The 19,216-nt window shown below is 38.4% G+C and overlaps 1 protein-coding gene across 1 annotated transcript in view; it reads left to right on the top strand.

Annotated features, from left to right (window-relative positions):
* CD109 (CD109 molecule) overlaps positions 1–16,450 on the top strand; it is a 69,896-nt gene extending 53,446 nt beyond the window's left edge. The window contains exons 30-33 of the mRNA XM_015623267.3: positions 3,144–3,280; positions 7,440–7,596; positions 8,005–8,107; positions 10,447–16,450. Of these exons, the coding sequence (XP_015478753.1) occupies positions 3,144–3,280; positions 7,440–7,596; positions 8,005–8,107; positions 10,447–10,637 (588 nt within the window). The 3' untranslated portion in view covers positions 10,638–16,450. The remainder of the gene's footprint in view (positions 1–3,143; positions 3,281–7,439; positions 7,597–8,004; positions 8,108–10,446) is intronic.
* Positions 16,451–19,216: the final 2,766 nt, after the last annotated feature.

Genomic DNA, 19,216 nt, shown 5'->3' with positions numbered 1-19,216 from the left:
TCAAAAAGACCTTTTCAAGAGGTCTTCACAGCTGCCTTTCAGGAGTGAACAGCAGCTGGAGATACACCTCATTCATTCACCACCAGTCACACAATGCCATAAATCACAACCTATGGTTATTAATTCCCGGCAGTGCAAAGTTCACAGCAAAATTCAAAAGGATTTGAACTTATTCAGAGGATAATTTAGATTTGGGCTTGCAGGCCAAGATAAGAGTGAACATTTCAGCAGGACTGTGTTCACACATCTGTGGTTTCAGTGTGCCTGTGTGGAATGTAACAAAGTGGGGCTCCAGAACAGTTAAGACTACTTAACCCTAATCATTGTTAAGAAGTACTCCCTGATACTAAGTCAGCTAATTTGTCAAGTGAGCTGATCAGAAACTTTTCAGCAAGTAGTTTCATGCTGGAAAACACTGATTTGTTGAAATGAATACCTTTTGTGAAATCACATTCGTTCCAATTACATTATTTCCAGCAAGAAAATTTCACATTCAAACTAGCAGGTGTGGTGAAGACTGGGCGTAAGTCTTCCACCGAGAATAGCCAGTTGACTGTGGTGGGAGCACTCCCTGGTGCTGTATAGCACCAGGGTTTAAGTTCCTGGTTTGTTGCATGCATGTGGAAATGTACTCACAAAGAGCTGCTGTTTAGGAACCAAGGCTAGATTAACTTGCTCATTTAGGTCACTGTGCTGTTGCCTGTTTTCCTGAAGCTTTGAGTCAGAGATGCTTTGACTTGATTCAGGATGTTGCTCTTAACAGCCATGAGTAGTTCCTCTAAAGCCTTGTCTTTGCTAAGATCAGTTCTTTCCTTCTGCTTCCTTTGGCAGGTCTGGTATTCTAAAAGAAAGAGTGCTGAGGACGTTGAATGAGGTTTCTCTTTTTCCCATACACAGGCTGGGTCTGGATCAGATTTAATAAATCAGATAGCATGTATAGCTATAGTGTAACAGTCACATTTTTTCAGCTGGGTTTCATTGTTCTGCGCCTGTCAGAGTACAGTGGTAAGAATCACTGTTCTGAGATTTGACTTTCTCGCCAAATGCAGCATGTCAAAACAGTAATTAATTTAAATATCCCACAGCACAAGATTAAATCCATTAATGGAAATCATGCTTTCCCAACAGAATGGATTCCTAGGAAAAAAACTTTTTTTTTTTTTTTTTTTTCCTGTGGTGAAATCTCATTGTCTGTGTGTGCAAGCTGGCACTGCATTCACTCCTGACCCTTCAGGATCTCATAAAATGCATTTTTTTGGGATATTAGTATTGTAAAGGCAGGCATTTACTTACAGCTTTTTGGTCCTTCTAGTTTCCTAGCTCATCTCTGCATTGTGTGGGTATGACCTAAAACACTTATTCTGCAAGAGGGAAGAGAGGATGGGTTAGGGTGTCATGAAAGGTGCTCTGGAGAAAGAAGTCAAAGAAGCTATCCTCCCTAGGAGCCCTGCTGAAAGTCTTGAAAGAAACACCTCTCTACTGTCTAGAACCACTGTGAACTGGTCTTGACACATGACTAAAATAATTGGCATGGCCTGTGCCTTCTTGGAAGGAAGGAGAATGCCACTAAAATATAGAACTAGCAACAACAAGGGGAGGGTAAACAGGCTCAAACAAGGGTGGGCAAAGTGGATTGGTGAACAAGGTATCCTCGATCTCCTGATCAGGTATAGAGAGGGAATGAGGAAAAAACCTCAGAATTCCCTGTTACTCATTACTGGAAACACTGACTGTTTTTTCCACTCAGTGTATTTTTGCTGGATTTAGGCAGAGGACTGAATGTTAGTGTGATGGTACTGAAATAGGTACATGATAAAATGCACACATATTACCATTACCATTTGAATGCATGTTGAGTACTTAAAAAGGGACAGAAAATATTGGAGATGTTTTCATTGAATTCACATCCCATCCTCTGTCAAGCTCATTTATGCTGCTAGTTGAAGAAGAAAAAAGGATAGGCATTGATTAAGGGATTGTAAATATGCCATATTTTCAGAAGTGTAGTGCAGTTGAGAGTGTCAGCTACTATCAGAAGCATCACTCTCATGCAGAACACTAGGTTTTAGTTTTCTCTCCTTGGGCCTCTCACCAGAACTGGTGTACTACACACAAGACTGGACCGGTTCTGCCTTTAGCTTTGGCAGTTGCCTTTTAAAAGTTAAGAAATACAGTTGTTCATTTTGTTAATTTTATGCACACTTCTGTATAATAGCCTTCTGTCCCCAAAGCGAGTGTGTATACAGAAGAAGGCTGTAATTAAACTCTGTGTTGAGAAAACATTTTCTTTCATTGTCATGAGAAACAGGGAAAAGAAAGTCAGATGGTAACAGCAATAGCTTATTCCATGAAAATATGAGCTGATTGACCTGTTCAGTATGTGGTTTCAGAGCATCCTGCCTTGGCAGTAAATTCCCATTCATTAGCTTTTTCTGGCAAGAGTTAAAACAGGTTTGTTTCTATGATGACAGATTGTTGAGGCACTGTTTTTTGTGTGCCTTCAGCTGGCAGGCTTTGTAGATTGGTTTCATCCTTGGTACTGCCTTCTCCTGTGGAGCAGTTGTACGTGATAAATCTTCACAGTTTCACCATGGTTGTCCTGAGTGCCTCTACAGAATTGGCTCTGCACTCACACAGCATGCCAAACTCAGCAATGTTGGGCAGGGCAATGGGAATTATGTGTAGATATTGAAAGAAGGACCATATTTTTTGTATCAAAAAGTGAGAGACATGGCAGCAAAAGCAAAAATCAGAAATTAAAGACGATACCCTCAGTTATCCAGATAAAACACATAGCATGGTGAGAGGGTTCTTTGCTTTTAGTAGAAAAATAAATGGAAAATGGCTGGAGTAACTCCTCTTGCAAGACCCCAACATGCATTTTGCTTGGCTAAAGAAAGGGGAATGAAAAGTGCTTCTGGAAAATCACAGTCCTTCTACAATGATTTCAACAAATGGAAAATTGTCAGTCCAAATTTAAAGGTATGATAGGAGCATGTACAAGATACAGGATAGTAAGGCTAGCAGGTTTGTGCAAATGTGTGTTTTCTCATGTGAACACTCCTCTGGTGTTACGGTGTTAGTGTTTAAACCACACTGATTTGTTTTACATATCACCTGATGTCTGTACTTGCAATCCACAGCTCAATGTTATGTACAACACAAAACACACCGATCAGAGGCTCAGATCTGTCCAAAATCAAGAAGCCTTTGACTTGAATGTTGATGTAAAAGATGATAAAGACGATAAAAACCACTTGACTTTGAATGTGTGCACAAGGTAGGTAAATTAGTTGGAGCATCTCATGCACATCTTTGTGCATACCACCTTCAAATTGCTTTAAATAAACTAAATTATCCATTTGTTTGTATGAATTTACTAATGTATGGGATATAAATACAAAACTGAAGAAAATAAAAATTACTTTGCACCAATGATAGTAGTTAAACTAAGAATCAATTCATAAGTCACTTTTTGCTGGCCAGGTGATACTTTTTTTACTAGTATGCATAAAGATGGAGGTACCCTAAATGTTAGAGGTATGTGAAAGAGTTTATGTGAAATACAAGAAAAAAACCTCAAAGATTTTATTGGTGCAAGTGCTTTTGAGCTATAGGGATGAGTGTGGACAGACTTGAAAATTGAATCAGTACCTTTGCATTCTGACTTGAGTAGCAAAATGTGACAAAGAGCCTATTTCTCTTACCTTTCATGGAAAGAATCATTTGCTTTTGATACAGAAGGAGATACTTTTTTTTTTGTAAAGAAAGAAGGAAGTGCTGCAGTGCTGAAAACACCATGAAGTACAGTAGTCATTCTTTGTCTCTAAAATTAACTATAATTAACAATTTTGGCAGGAATCAAAATCCATATTTACTTAATGATAAATTCACATTGCCCTATTGTGCAACTATCTTTGTGGTCTTTCATTCACCAGTAGTTAAGAACTTGGTAATAGAATACAATACATTATTCTATGTTTGAAAGAGGTGTAAGTTTTCTGCCCAGGCTAATTCTGTTCTGTTTGCTGAAAAAGGGGGATGGGGCAGGAGGATATGGGAGAATGTGTGCATCTGGGATGATGTTTCTTGTTCAGTAATCAACTACTAAGAGCTGAGCTGAGACTGCTCAAGTATCATCTCAGGGACCACAGAACAGCCACCTGGTGTTACCTGCATAGAATTTGCATCACATGAGAATAGGTGACATTGAACTGGATATTCCTAGGTCTGCCAGTCAATCAAGTTATTTCTTTGACTGCTTTGTGTCTCCATCTTGCTTGCTGTGGAAGTGTTCATACACATATTTAAAGGGTATGTTTGTTTTCTGTCAGTTTCTTCAGTATGTATTTACTATTGCAGTTAAAGACCACTGCATATTTCATCTGAAACCCTATAGGACATTTATCTTTCGATATATATTAATGTTTTTTCTCTTCTGTCTTTTGTTACCAACAAGGATGTTGTTGAGATGACTGCATTTGTTGTATTTAAGGATTTCATCTGTTTGTGAATACTTCCTCTAGAAGCAGTTTCCTTCTTGTGACATTATACATATTATATATGTAACATCTTGTTACATTCCTTGAAAATGCAAGATTTGAAAAGTATCACCTGATCCACCATGATTACTCTTACATGCCTTTCATCCACACCTTCCATTTATTTAAACTTTGTACACCGTTTGCCTAGAACTATTCTTATGTTCTGCCTACCACAAGGGAGCTGTGACTGGAGATGGAGCCTCTAGGTGACACCATCATACAAATAATCAGCTATAGAGAATATGATTTCAGTACAGAGGATTGATTTAATTTGGGAACTAGTCAGCAGGCATAAAGCCAGAGCTCTGTTTTTATATGTTTCTAGTATCCAGTTCAGTGACACAGATGGTGGGCAGAGACGCTAGAGTACATGAGAGCTCTTGAAACAGAAAGGGCTTATTCTCTTTTAAACTCTTCTATAAGTGTCAACAGCATTCTGAAGTCTAGCACAAACTCCTGACATGTAAAGGGCTGGGTTTGGGGTAAATCTTGTCTGGGCAATCTGACTCTCTAGCTAAGACCTTTCGCTTAAAATACAAAGAAGTGTTCCATCTCTCTGGGAACCCTCTAGGGTAGTGATGCTTTAATTGAAAAGTGTTCAAAGAATAGAGACAAATCTAGTGACATAAAAAGTATCCTCAAGAGACTGCTTGGAACATTTAGTTAGTTCTATCTTCAGTTCCCTCAACTCTTATTGTGGAAAGTGGACTGGTACTTTGAGTAAGTCTGTCTAAATTTCTTAGGCTACAGCTTCATCTCTGCTGTGCTTGAGTTGTCTTCCTCTCCTTTTCCCTATAAATTGTGTATTATTTATGCCTTATCTATATTCCTACATCAGTTTAAAGTTAGTTGACTTATGATCTTTATAGCATGATGCAGCTTTCTAGTAGAGAAGCCAATACAGCAAGACTGCTGAAATCTCCATGGGTGGGTAGGTATAGCCTAGCTGTGGGTATGCATCTAGCTGAGGATATACATAGTACTGAAGGCTTCAGCTTCACCAGTTTTTTCTTTTCTTTAATCTGGAGAATATCCACCTTCTCTCAGCCAGCTTGATAATGGTTGGCTATGGTCATCTTAACTGGGCATTTTTTATGACACTAGAGCAGGTGATGTTTCATTCAAATTGAAGTGGTTCTTGGTTAGAGGAGCTAACTCACTCTCTGGGAGGCAAATACCCAGGACTGCTCATTTTTCCAAAGTCTTATTGCCTGCATTCCTTTTCCAGACATGGGAAAATGATCACTGATGGCTCTATTTACTCTCTCACTTCTGCTTTCTGCCTACACTAGCTTGGTTTGATTTTCTCTTCTTTGTATCATCTGTGAGAGGGTCTCACCCTGATCTCATATTGCTGAAGAGCTGAAACATAAAGTTCAACTGAAAATATTATCAGTTTTCTTCAGGTACAAGTTTCAAGTCTGTCTTTCTCTTGCTGATCATTCTTGCATGATGATTTTTTTTCCCCTTTTTTTAAGAGAGCATGGAGTTGAAGAGATGGTACCACAGCCCACCTCCAAGGCTGCCTCTCATCCTTTTCTGAGAGTCAGATCCTCATAAATTCTAGGGATATATCTAATTCACCCCTTGACAGTACCAAGATAGTTTGGTTCCCTGTTGGTGTTTTAGTAGCACCCCAGGCTGGCTAGACAGCTTGGGTATTTTCCTCTCCTCTTATTGGTAATTATGCAGAAATAATTACATCCAGTTCCAATTCAGTTATTTGTTTTCAATAGCAGCTACTTTGGCACAGCACATCATTGAACAGATGGTTTCATTTGTTTCTGATCTTGTGAGCCAACTGAAGTCAGCGGTTGTGCTGTATTTCTTTCAAAGTTGTATCTGCCTTGAATCAGCCAGGCTTAACAGCATTGCTTTGAAAGCAACTCTTCCCTTTCTTTTATTTTTTTTACTACCCAGCTCTACAAAGAAATAGTTTAATTACTTTCAATACTGCCAGGCTTTCGAAATGAGGATTGGAGACCCTTCTATTTTAGTTGAACAATAATAATTTACCTTCCATGCTAAGGCTGGGGAAACTCTTCTGCTACCTGCTTTATTTAAAGCAGTAGAATCTTTTGCAGGTCATTTAGGTGACACTTGTAGCACAGAGCACTATAAATATATTTTGATACCTCTGTTATGCACCATAGTGTGCAAGGCTTTCTTAACAGAGTGAACTTTTACTCCAGCGTCTGGTTTTCACATTGGAAGAAGATACAGTAATATGTAATTATGTATATATATATATATAATGTAATTATTTAGGAAAAAAGAAGGGACTCAACTTCTTGAATCTTTTTCCAAATATGGATTAATAACATGGCTACGCATTCTAAAACTGAAACTTTTAGAAAACTTTTTAAATGGAACCATCAGTCTCTGTGAAGGAAATATGAAAAGGTCTGGGAGACTTTGGTGTACACACCAAAGTATCTTGGCCTCCAAAATCAATAGAAGCAAAACAATGCATCCATAAGAGGAAATGCATATATTTCAGTAAAAGACTTCCCACAGCAGTTTCTTAAGTGCTTCTTTTGAAATGTGTTTAATTGCAATAGTTTCTGCATATTTGTAATACAAACCTGTACTTACAGATGCCAATTGAAAGTTCCACGTGGTGTCAATGTCTCATGTGATATTTGTATTGCAGTTTTCTCAGTGCTAACCCAGCTTTTGTATATGTGGCCAAAATTAGCAAGAAAAATAATTAAGAAGTTGATTTTTAGCTCTTTATAATTGGAAATTTTTTGTCAGTATTTTATTCCATTTGTTTCCTAAATATTCTTAATCATTATTACTTCATTAGTTGGGACTTAAAGATCAGACATTTTCTTTGGAGAGTGGGCTACTGTATTTCTACTAAAAGTTCCTTTGTCTCTGTGTTTTGAAAAGGTACTTTGGTTCTGGCACAGCTCCCAGTAGTGGTATGGTCCTCATGGAGGTTGGCTTACTCAGTGGTTTCTCTGTGTCACCAGATTTTGTTCCATTAGACAATACAGTTAAGAAGATGGAAAAAGACAATGGAAAAGTCAACCTATACTTAGACTCTGTAAGTTGGAAATAACAAAGAAATGTGTTTGTGGTGATGTTAATCTTGACTCTGACATTGTTAGGCTTAAATTTGGAAAGACATTATGATTGTATTCTTTGGGGGAATCAACATCTGCTATTTACATGGAATTAATAGTTCTTCTGTTTTTTAGTGAGACTGGATAGGTGCAACTCAATTGTATTTGTAAGAGGTTTCTAAATTAGGCTTCTTAAAAATCACACGTAAGAGGGCAGACGTTTCAACAAGTCTGTAATTTGACCAAAATGACTGCAAATGAGATAATTATCCTTACATCCATCCTGCCTTAAGCCTTTAGAAATGGACTACCACTGAGCTAAAAGTCCTTACCTCTTCCTTGAAGCCACCATCCCCAGGGTTCTCAGGATGTTTCTCTTCTTTTTCTAGCTTAATGGAACACAGGTTTGTGTGGATATTCCGGCTACGAGAGACTTCAAGGTGGCAAATATCCAAGATGCTTCAGTGACTGTAGTGGATTACTATGAACCTAGTAAGTGTCATTCATTTCAAATGGTATGTAATTATTCAGAAGTTTAAAAGAAAGTTTATAGGAATAGGAGAAATTTTAGTGAAGAAAAAGCTGCATTGAACTGTAGTCTTTTTGGACATTTACATGCCCAATTTGTGAACCATTAGTAGTGTTTACACATGTCTATTGTCCTAATGGGTTGGTTCCTCAACTGTTGCAAATTGTCTGGCCCAATATGTTCCCAAAACTATTAAAATAAAGCAGGAGCTTCACTGTGATTCACTTACCAAGTTAATAGTTACTTGTGGAGCAGCTTTGCCATCTGTTTCTTACTTAAACTAAGATTCCTTCATGGGAGAAAATGCTAATGTTTTGACTTCTGTTGTTACCTAAAAAAGGTGAACATTGGAAAAGTAGTTTCAAAGGGTTTTTTTGGGGGGGAGAAGGGCTTTGGTTGATTTGCTTGTTTGTTTGGGGTTTTTTAGGGGCTTTTTGTTTGTTTTTTGTCTGTTTATTGTTGTGTATGAGTGTATTATATGTATTACATAGTATGTTTTGTGTAGAGTGTGTTTTAGAGATGGGCAACAATGTACAAAGGTCTTTGACAAAATCAAAAGCAAGAAAAAAATTACAGGCTGATGAAGAAGATACTAGGTTTCCATTACTTGAACCACCTGGTACATGATTAAGGATTTGGTCTTGGTTTGAGATAAGGCATAAAAAAGTTGTATTGGCGATTTTCATGTATTTTAGCACAATACAAAAGACAGCCAAATATGATGTGTGCTACTTCAGCTAGATGAAGATCACATTTATTCTATACAGGCTGAAATTCTTGTTCATTCACAGAATTTAAAAATAAAATAGGAAATTACCAGTTGTAAGTATACTATTAATTGTAAGTCCATTAATCAAAGCATGTTTTAAGGCCTGGTGGCTTAAAAATTACAGCAAGATTTTATTTGAGAGAAACACATGAGACTTAGAATGAATGGCTGAAATGAATTTTCAGTTCCTGGGATAAGCACTCAGGACCTAATCTTTTATAAGAATGCTATTAGATAGGCTAATAAATATGTTTGTTGTAAAGTCACAGGTAAATGCACACATGTAAATATTTTTATTACATTTAAATTAATTTAGTCCATAAATTCTCACTTACCAAACTAATATTAAGGACCAAAATTTTTATGATGCAATCAGTGCTGTAATTACTTTAATTTCAAGAAAATTATTTGTGCAAATATTATTTTTCAGGACACCAATCCTGTTACTATATAGCATAGATATATTATTGGTCAACATACATACATGTGCTATGGTTGAGTTCTTCTGGGAGAACTCCTTCCTGTCTAATACAGGAATGCAATTTGATTTTAATTTTTTATTTTCCACCACTGTTGTAGTTGGTGACCCGACCTGCAGGGATATATTTTATGTGATGATGATAGATTCATGTTATATTCAGAGCTAGGAAATGCCTAGAGATCTCCTCCTCTGGCACTTACTGATAAATGAGATTTTGTTGTAGAAGATAGTATATCTAGCATAGATGTAAGAGCTAGCTGGGATGCAGTATTCTCTTACCTGACTTTTTATAACTAGCTGGGTGTCACTGTTTGGTAAACATTTTGTCCCATAAAATTACATATTTTTTTAATACCCTGAGGCTTGTAATGAAAATGAATATAATTTCAGTTTAAAAATGCTACTATTAAAAAAAGAAGTTGCAAAGTCTCTAGTTGGAAAGAAAAAGAAGGGAAAAAGCTGCTGAGAGGAAGAGACTTTGCAAAAGCTTGTTCTGTGAGCAATTACCATACATTAATGTTTCTGAAATGAATATGATTTTTCAGACTTCTAGTCTGGCTCTGTAGCAACCCTTCAGGGAAAGGGAGAGTAAAATACAAGAGCAGGACCTAGGTGAGGTAAGCAGTCCCAGATTCAGGAAGCTGAAGCTCCCACAAATGATAGTGAGAGAAAGCATCAGTTAGGAGACATCTTGCTCTTAAATGTTATAGCCAGCAACTTGTCAGGTAAAGCATCTGAGTTCCTTTGTTGTGTAGGTAGGGGCAAAATTCCTTTCAAAATGTTTGTCCAAGGTTTGTGAACAGTTGAGATTGGTTCTATGAAAGTGTGCCTTTCACCAGGCATTGGCCTGAATACATTGAGGTGTTCTGGGTGAAGAAAAATGAGTAATGGCTGGGCTTAAATACCAACTATGGGAAGTGTTTTGCAGTGTACGATGTCAGAGTCTGTGTCAGATTTTAGTGCATCCTTTAAAAATGATTTCTTTTTGAAGCTGGATTCTTGGTTAATTTTTAGAAGTCCATTGACTAATGTTAACTAACCTTTCTGAACAGGGAGAAGAGCAGTGAGAAGCTATAACTCAGAAGTAATGCAAAGTGTAACCTCTTGTGACTTCTGTGAAAGTGATTGCAACCTTTGCCACCGAGACGGTTCTGCAGCCTTGCTTCAGCACTCTTCATTGGCCTCCTTGTTCTGTGTACTCTTTGTCATCCATGTAAACTTGCTGTGCAGTTGGGTGCTGTAAAAGATTATGTTTCACATCTAAGGTTTCCATAAATTATCCAAAGAAAATTTTATGTTCAGATACCAGCCCGTCTTTAGTGATTACCATGACCAAACTCCTGCTGTGTTCAGGGAGAACTGGGCTGGCCCATATGGTAAATTTTCTGGCTGTGCCAGAAAACTTCTACAAGTGTCTGCTGGAAAAGCTTTCCAAGTGTTAGTTTCATACTGAATTTATATTCTGAAGAAGCACAGAGTTACTGACAAAGCAGTATGATGAAAAGTAAACTTAGTTCCATATTCCCACTTTGTTATTACCCCAGCTTCCAACTGTGCTTTTTTTTTAGAGATGCATGTTGTTTTACCATGCTTTTCCAAAACACTATGCTTCTCCATTAGGGAGTTGATGGACAATGATAGGAGCTTGGTATCAGAGCTCACTTTGTTCTGTTCTGAAGATGAGACACTCCACATTAGTACTGAATTTCTCTGTGTGCTCTCATGGGAAATACTATGAAAAAAAAAAGGAAAAAAAAAAGGAGCTGGCTTCAGAGCAGATCCAAGAGCCAAAAAGTACTGCATTTACAAACTGCTGAATGCTCCAGAAAGCTGTCAGTCTTCTTTTTTTTTAATCTTTTCAGAGAAGGTAGGCAGACTTTTTTCTCAATTCATAAGCTAATCATGCTTGAAAATAAGGCCTCAGGATGTTCTCATGCATTTTTGTCTGAAAGGCTTTTTACTATAAACACATCAAAGATAAAGTTTGTTTTTCAGACTTAATTTTTCCAGGGTTATTCAGAAACAAATGCAATTCTCTTTCCGTGTGAGAATGCTGGTGTCAGTTGGCATATATTTATGGCCAGATGAAGGAAGTTTGCTTTGAACCTGTTCTGGTTTTTTGGTGTGTCCTAGAAACGTCACTCTGGGGCATCATTTATGTCTTGTGCTTTCAGTGTCTTGTCAACAGTTCAGGAGGCATAACCCCAAACAGTTGTTTACTGCTCTCAGTGCCATGTGAGTTGATGGCCCTGGATGCCACCTGTGCCCCCTGTTGCTGGTGGTGGCTTTAGGAGGCATGGGCTGCATATGCATTCAGTCCAGCCAAACAATCCACATACTTGCTTAACTTCAACCACATCCTTGTATGCTCAGTGACTCTGCTGAAGTGGAATGGAGGAGAGCAATGGTGAAAAGTAGCAGGCACTTTTACACCCAAACCTGCTCTTTGCACATGGGGAGAATTACAGGTCTCTGTGAGTGTGGAAATGTGTGAGCTTGGGAGCTTGTTGCTCCTGAGTGAATGTATGAATGCCTTCCTTGTCTGGCAGCCAATCTGTCCTTCTTGTGCACTACCTGTAATATCTAATGCTTAATTCTTTTTGATGAGGCAGTCAAGTTATTACACTCATAGTTACTAAAATGAAGTTATTAGCTGTAATGCTGACTAAGAGAGGTGGAAATTATAATTTCTATTGATTCCCTTTCTTTCACACCTTTTAGAGACTAAATGTGTTTTTTGTGCTCATGTAATAGTATAGCAGTCACTTTCCTTGGGCAATTTCTAATTTTTATTCAATTTTTGCTACTGCTTAAAACGTATATTTTTGTATTTATGCTCATCTATAATGTTGTTCACAAAGGAAATTTTGCATAGTAGCATGGGAAAAGGCCTGAACTTCCTGAACTGGGGGTGCCTTCTAATACAAACGTATGGGTTTTAACTGCAGAACTAGTTTAGATGGGGTTATTTGTCTTGCTTCACCTGTTTTTGGAATTGACAATGTTTTTCACAAATTTGAAGTTCTGTCCTGTTTCTCAGGCAGAGCTTAGGCCTGGTTTTTCATAGTCATTCATGCTTTACACTTGCCCTTGGTGTGTTTTGGATTTAGCCTTTTGAGTAGTTAATTAGTGCCTGATCAGTGTTGTGCTGCTCTGACCTACATGAAGTAATGTATTTATTGAAGCCAAAAACACTGCTTAGTCAGTAGGGTGCAGAATCTCACCCTATGTAAGCCATTCACTTGGTTACATGGGTCCAATGCTAAGAGAAACAAAGATACAGACTTAAACACATCTCTGCATCTCAAAAACCTTTATTCATTTATGGGAGCCTAAATTGAACTGTGCCAAGTTAAGATCTGGAAAAATGTCTCATCTAAGCTGGGGTGTGTTTTGCTGTGGGTTTGATTTTCTTATGACCTATGAAAGTTGGTCTTCTCTTTCTTTGAGAGCAGCAGACTTGACATGTCATTTGCCTTCCTTTAATATAATTTCAGAAACCCAAAGCTCACATGCTTCCAGGTTTTTTCTATACATAGGGCTTCTAATAGGGACATTGGTACCTGATTAATGATAGGATAAAGGGTCTTATTTTCTAGACAAGATGTACTGGAGATAAATTGCTCTTTTGCAGTAGATAATAGGAATAAATTAGTTCTGTTTTGCATGCTGTCCAATCTTCCTGAAAATCCTCCAAGAAAAACGGATTTAAACTGCTTAGTTGAGTTTTGGACAGCACAGCTTTTACTAGTATTCCCTTACATTTGTTTCTGAGACAAACAACACATGTTTTTAAATTACTTTTGGCTGCTTTGCACACTATATTAAGAATCATCAGTCATAATGCACCATGTCAGGGAAATTGTTGGAGTCAGTGAATAAACATCCTCTTTTATTTTATTTTATTTTATACAGCAGGCATATTATTGTAGGCATCCAAATCTGCATCTGTATCAAGCTATTTTAAAGGAACCGTGTACATCGTATGACTTTAAACAAATGCTTACACCAGGTGGCCTTTAACATTTCTGCATCAGTGCCTTCAGTCACTTTGCAGTAGTGGCTGGTGCTTTGAATGAATTGCAGAGGATAAAATTTGTACTTTGTGGGCAGTGAATGGAACAGCAGAAATGCAATATTGTTCTTCATAGTGACTTTTTTTGTTTTCCTCATTATCGTGTGTGAACCTTTGCACTAATTCTCAGCATATATATTATCCCCATTGCTGTACAATATCCATTTTGGATGTTAGGGGTGTTGTGCTCCCACTGAAATTGATAGGAAATCTTGTAGCAAAAAGTCTTTTGGATCTCTTTAGCAGTAAGGTCTATAAGAAGCTCTAAGGAGTGATGCTAAAAGCATTCATGAAAAGCTATTTTGTGATGGAGTCTTAATGTTGTATTGTGTGAACATTTCATTGAAATCTGAATGCGTGCTGGTACTTCCCATGCTCTTTTCACCCACAGGGTATGAATAGACATGGTCTGTCTAGAGGCCTTAATATGCTATTGAATCAGTAAGAGATACTTATTTAGGATTGAGTCTACAAAAAAACTGTAATGCATTTTAACGGTGTTCTCCCCAAATTCTGCCTCTGCTGTCATCCATCATCTTAGCTGAGCATTTCTCTACAGGTTTCAATGTGGGAGTCATTTAGAGATCTTCTATACTAAATTCTGCTGTACAGAATGTTTGGTTCCCAGCATGGCAGCTCCTATAGAATTGCCATTAAGCCAGCTTTGCCAAGTCCACCACTGGACTGTGTCTGCAAGTGCCATGCCTAAATTCTTTATAAATACCCCCAGGGATGGTGGCACCACTGCTTCCATTGGCAGCCTGTTCTGATGCTTAACAGTGAAGAAATTTTTCCCAATATTCAAGCTAAACATCCCCTGGCACAACTTGTATCAAACACAAGCAGTGCAGATATTCCCAGTTAGCTTCCATATCATGTGCTCCTGTTCACTTCACAAGCAGGAGCTTGTGGCTTGTGCACATCAGTGGCACATGCTAAAAGGGAGAGGTGGCCAGACAGGTGCAGGAGAAACATGAGAGTGTTCACAGAATCATAGAAGGTGAAGGAGTTGGAATGGACCTTACAGATCATTTTGTCCCAACCTCCCTTGCCATAGACAGGGACACCTCTCACTAGATCAGGTTTCTCAATACCTTACCCAGCCTGGCCTTGAACGCTGCCAGGGTTGGGGCATCCACACTCCCCCTGGGCAACCTGTTCCGGTGTCTCATTAACCTCACAGTAAAAAACTCCTGAATATCTATTCTAAGTTTCCCTTCTTTCAGTTGGAACTCATTACTCCTTGCCCTGTTAGTACAGCTCCTGACAAAGTCCCTCTCTGGCTTCCCTGCAGGCCCCCTCCAGAAGGTTGCTGTGAGATCTCCACACAACCTTCTCTTTTCCAGGTGAATAGTCCCAACTTTCCCAGCCTGTCTTCACAGGGGAAGTGCTTCAGTCCTCTTATCAGCTTCATGGCCTTCCTCTGAACTTGCTCCAACACTTCCATGTCCTTCTTATATGACAGGCCTCTCTTTTGCCTTGGAAGTCACTGTTGACAATCATACCTAAGATGCAAACATCAAATTTTATTCGGTTTTCAAAATATTATCCTAGCAATATTTCTCTGAATACGTTGTTCAAGGTGGTATGAATATTGACAGTATTTGATTTTAGCTGAGTCGTGCAGAAAGCTTTTGCATACACTAAGCTGTTACAGGCTGCAGTGTTCTGCAGTGTGCAATGTGTGTGCATAAACACAAGATCGTCACAAAGTGCCCAAACAAACAATGCTGTGTAGCGTTCTGTTTCTAGGAAAGAATATGTTAGAAAGCAACTAGTGCCTAATGGCATAATTTTTCTGTCTGAAACACTAAGAAAGAGGATTCAATTTTAATTCTAATTTCATTTTATTTTTGTTATAACATTTCTTCTTCTACTATAAGTCCTTATGCAGTGAACTATCTCTATGTGATCTGAAGATTTTGAAATTAGGTGCTTAATTAATTTATAAAACATAGCAGCAGTTGTTTCCTTTTCACCATATCAGAATTCCATATTGTTTTTTATTCATTTTAATGTATTTCTGTGTGTCAAATGGAAAGGCTATTGCTCTATTGCTATTCTAAGCAATAAAAGCTGATAGTGTGCTGTATTAGATTAATCTAATGATTACTTTTCCTATAGATAGCTTATTTTCAAATAGGTATGAACATTAATTCCTTATATGCTGCATTTGAGTCACCAGTACTTCAGTATAAGATTTATCTTTAAATTCAAATAATTAATTGCATTTCTTAGTAGCTACCCAAAAAATTTCTTCAGCATTGCTTATATCTTATAATGTTATATTATGAACAGGGTTTTTTTGTTGTGTTTTTTTGTTTTGTTAGGTTGTATGGGATACTAAATACAAAGAAGAAAATAAAAATATGCTTTCTCAGTGGAAGTATATAAGCAGGTATAATGTCCTACTGACTGGCACATCTCTTCTTTTTCCATATCAGGTCTTAAACAATTCAAACTAAAATTCGTGACTGCTTTGTGACATATTCATTTACCCAACTGGATCTAAGTTAGGATCATCATTCACATTTTCACTTTTGATCAAAACAGATATCGTAGAAAAATAATACTTTTATGAGCTGTTTTGAGCAAACAGAGGTGAACTAACATGCCAACTATGCAAATAGCTTCTCTCTTTTCAAGTAATAAAGCAAATGTTAAGGAACTAGACTGTTTCAAAGGACCTTGGAAGATTGTCATTTGTTTATTTTTCTTCAAATAAAGTTTGCAATAGCTATTTTTAAATGCTATTAAAGATGACTTTTAATAATATATGTCTAATGTTTGCTTGTTTAAGAATACAGCTACGTGTAGTAGATCACAGTTTCTGTACATTGCTGACCACTACCCATCCTCAGCACTTTTTAGGGGTTTCCTCATCTGTGTTTTAAAGCTCAGAATTTAATAACATAAATAAAATAGTATTAAAAGTATTGCAGCAGTAGATTCTCTGGTCAGGCTGTAAACAGTCACCTCAATTTAAAAGTCTACTATTTTGTTCAGCGTGAAGTTATTGCAAAGTTTGCTGGTATCTGTAGCATAAATAGTCTTATGTAATGTGCTCAGTTTAGGTAGGCCCCTTGTGGTCATGGAGAACATCTGGAACGGTACTGTTGTATGAGAAGGAGAAAATCATCCAGATACAGAGCTAATTGCTGAAGTGGAAGTAAAAGAGCACCAAGAAATTTTTGTGCCAAAATATATTATACAAACATAATTGAATTGATATGCAAAATTTTTTTTTTTGGTGACCTGCTATTTTAACTGCCATTTTTTGTGGTTTAGAAGTTTGGTCTCCATGACACTGTCTTTTCCTACTTTTCCTCATAATTCTCTTGCTATTCCTCATGCCTGCCCTTGAAAGAGCTTCCTGGCCCATTTCAACTCTGAGGTCAGGATCTGCTGAGCCTCACTTATCTCTTTTGCCCTGACCCCTCACCATTTCTCCTGTAAGTTCAGTAGCATTTCTGTGCTCATGTGTCACAGATCTACCCTTTCTTTCAGAGCCTTTGTGACCTGTCCAGACTAAAATCTTCTTTGGTCTCATGGAGAAGTATCAGCTCAAACCCAGGATGAATAGAAAACACTTGGGACTTGTCAGCACAGATTTATGAAGCTGAAATAATCTTTAACCAACCTAATAGCATTCTGTGGTAAGAGGATTGGCTGTGTGCATGAGGAAGAACAGTGGATAGAACTTAGTAAGGCTTTCTCTCGTATTTTTTTTGTTTCAATATTGATAATAGTCCTAAATAAAGCAAATTTGGAACATGAGACATTCTGATGATAGACCGGTCTCTAGAAAAGTGGTTTTGGAGCAGGCTTCTCGGTGAAGTGTAGACGCAATCAGAGGTTAAGTGTAAATATTTGAGCAGACATACCATCCCTTCCTGCACAGGAAGTGTCTGTAGTGTGTTTAAGTGGTGTGTAAGTGGTGATTCATCCTTCTCCTGCCCATGGACACCTTTAAAAGAGCCATGAGCCCGTGCCGAGGATGTGCTTGTTGGTGGCGCTGGGGCTCAGGCCGCACTTCCCTGCTCTGTGCTGTGCTAGCGCACGCCTGTCCAGCCCTAGCTGAGTGTTCATGTCTTGAAACAAGCCACCACCTTAGGCATGGCTACTTAGGTAAGTGAGGGTTTTAATGTGTCTGAAGCAAGGAATGAGAAATCATATCCCTAATAAAGGGGAATAAAATGACATAAAGAAGAGTGTCTTGATCTGACTCTCAACAGCTGCCAGGGAGACTGTATGGATTTTCCTGGGGATTCTTCTGGCTCACACTGATGGAAAGGGAGGACTGAGGAATACTTTAGGTAAGTGGATAGACTTTTTTGTTTGTTTTTTTTTTTAAAGACAGGAATGCTCAGTTAAAATGTTGGATCATGGGGCAAGGATAGCAACATAAACACATGTGGAAATAATGTACTAAGAAAGCTCTGTGGTTTCATATGCAGAAAAAAGAAGCCAACTCTAGCTCAGTGGGCAGCTAATTAAGCCAGAGATCTCTCTGTACATTGTATTCTAGGTTCAATACAAGAGCATGTATCAGCAAGGTGCCATGTAATTTTTCCCTTATAGTTCACATTTTGATTTCAGGAATGAACTATGCATCATTTCCCTAGTGATTATTTAAAGATGAGGTGGCTGGATGTTAGATGAGTGTCAGTGTAGTAAATGTGTCTTGTTTGTGTGGATGATCATTGTCCTTGATCAGTTGTTCACATGAGTTTAGGTCTGTTGTTTTTCTTACCCTGATTTTAATTGAATCTTAGTTAGAATAATAAAAACACAAATGCTTTTGCTCTTCGAAAACATGAAGCTTTATTGAGACAGTTGTAAGGAGTGATTTTGCCATTGCTGCATATTCTGCTTGCTCCGCTTAAGATTGAATGCTACAGCTTTCCTGGTTCCTTTCTCAACTCCATCCACCATTTTGCCAATACACAGAGACCAACCACAGTCTAAAAGACTTTTATTACAGGATACAGGAGAAGCAAAAAAAAAGGTGTGAATTCTTTGTGAGGAAGCACAGCATGTGGTCTCAAAGTGGTACCTCTCACCAAAGGAGTATGAGACTCCACATTATACAGAAAACAAAGCCTGGTGTGATCAACACAGCTCTGCCTCAGCTGCTTCTCTGGTTTCATTCTTTTTCCACTCATTCATAATGACTTTATTCTTCTGCTTTTGTAAGGCTGGGATAGTGGTGCACTAAGTCATATGCAGGAACACTCTCTAATGCAATCCTATACTTCAAGTCCCTCTAGATTAGCACATTTCACCTGGCAACCAGTGGGGCACATCTGGCTTGCAGGAGGTTTGAACATAGCCATTTTCCTTGGAGGTGATTGAAAACAAGTTATGTGAACTGCAAGCAGAACTGGGCAGCGGCAGGCACAAGGTGACAGGGAGAGGGGCAGAACAAAGGCGGCTGCCTGGAGCAGGAACAGCCTGGCAGAGAGCACTTCTTTGCACAGTCTTACTCCAATGCCCAAGCACGAGAGTGGCTGTGTCCCACCTGTGGAGGCAGCCAGCCTCTGTGCCTGGTCTCTGGCCAAAACATACCTTTGGCAATGGGATGTGAGTCTGAAAGACATGAAGAAGCTGGCTGTGTGGAAGAAGGAAAGCAAGAGCAGGAGAAGGAGCAAACTTTATCGCAATTAACGTTGGCCTGTTGGTGCTAGATCAATGTATTCTCTGCTAGGGGCGGCAAAAGTGACTCTCCAAGCTGACATCTTGTTTCA

The sequence above is a fragment of the Parus major genome, chromosome 3, assembly GCF_001522545.3.
Source record: "Parus major isolate Abel chromosome 3, Parus_major1.1, whole genome shotgun sequence".
NCBI lineage: Eukaryota > Metazoa > Chordata > Aves > Passeriformes > Paridae > Parus > Parus major.
The sequence above is the reverse complement of the archived record's forward strand: the minus strand, read 5'-3'. Positions and strand labels throughout refer to the sequence as shown.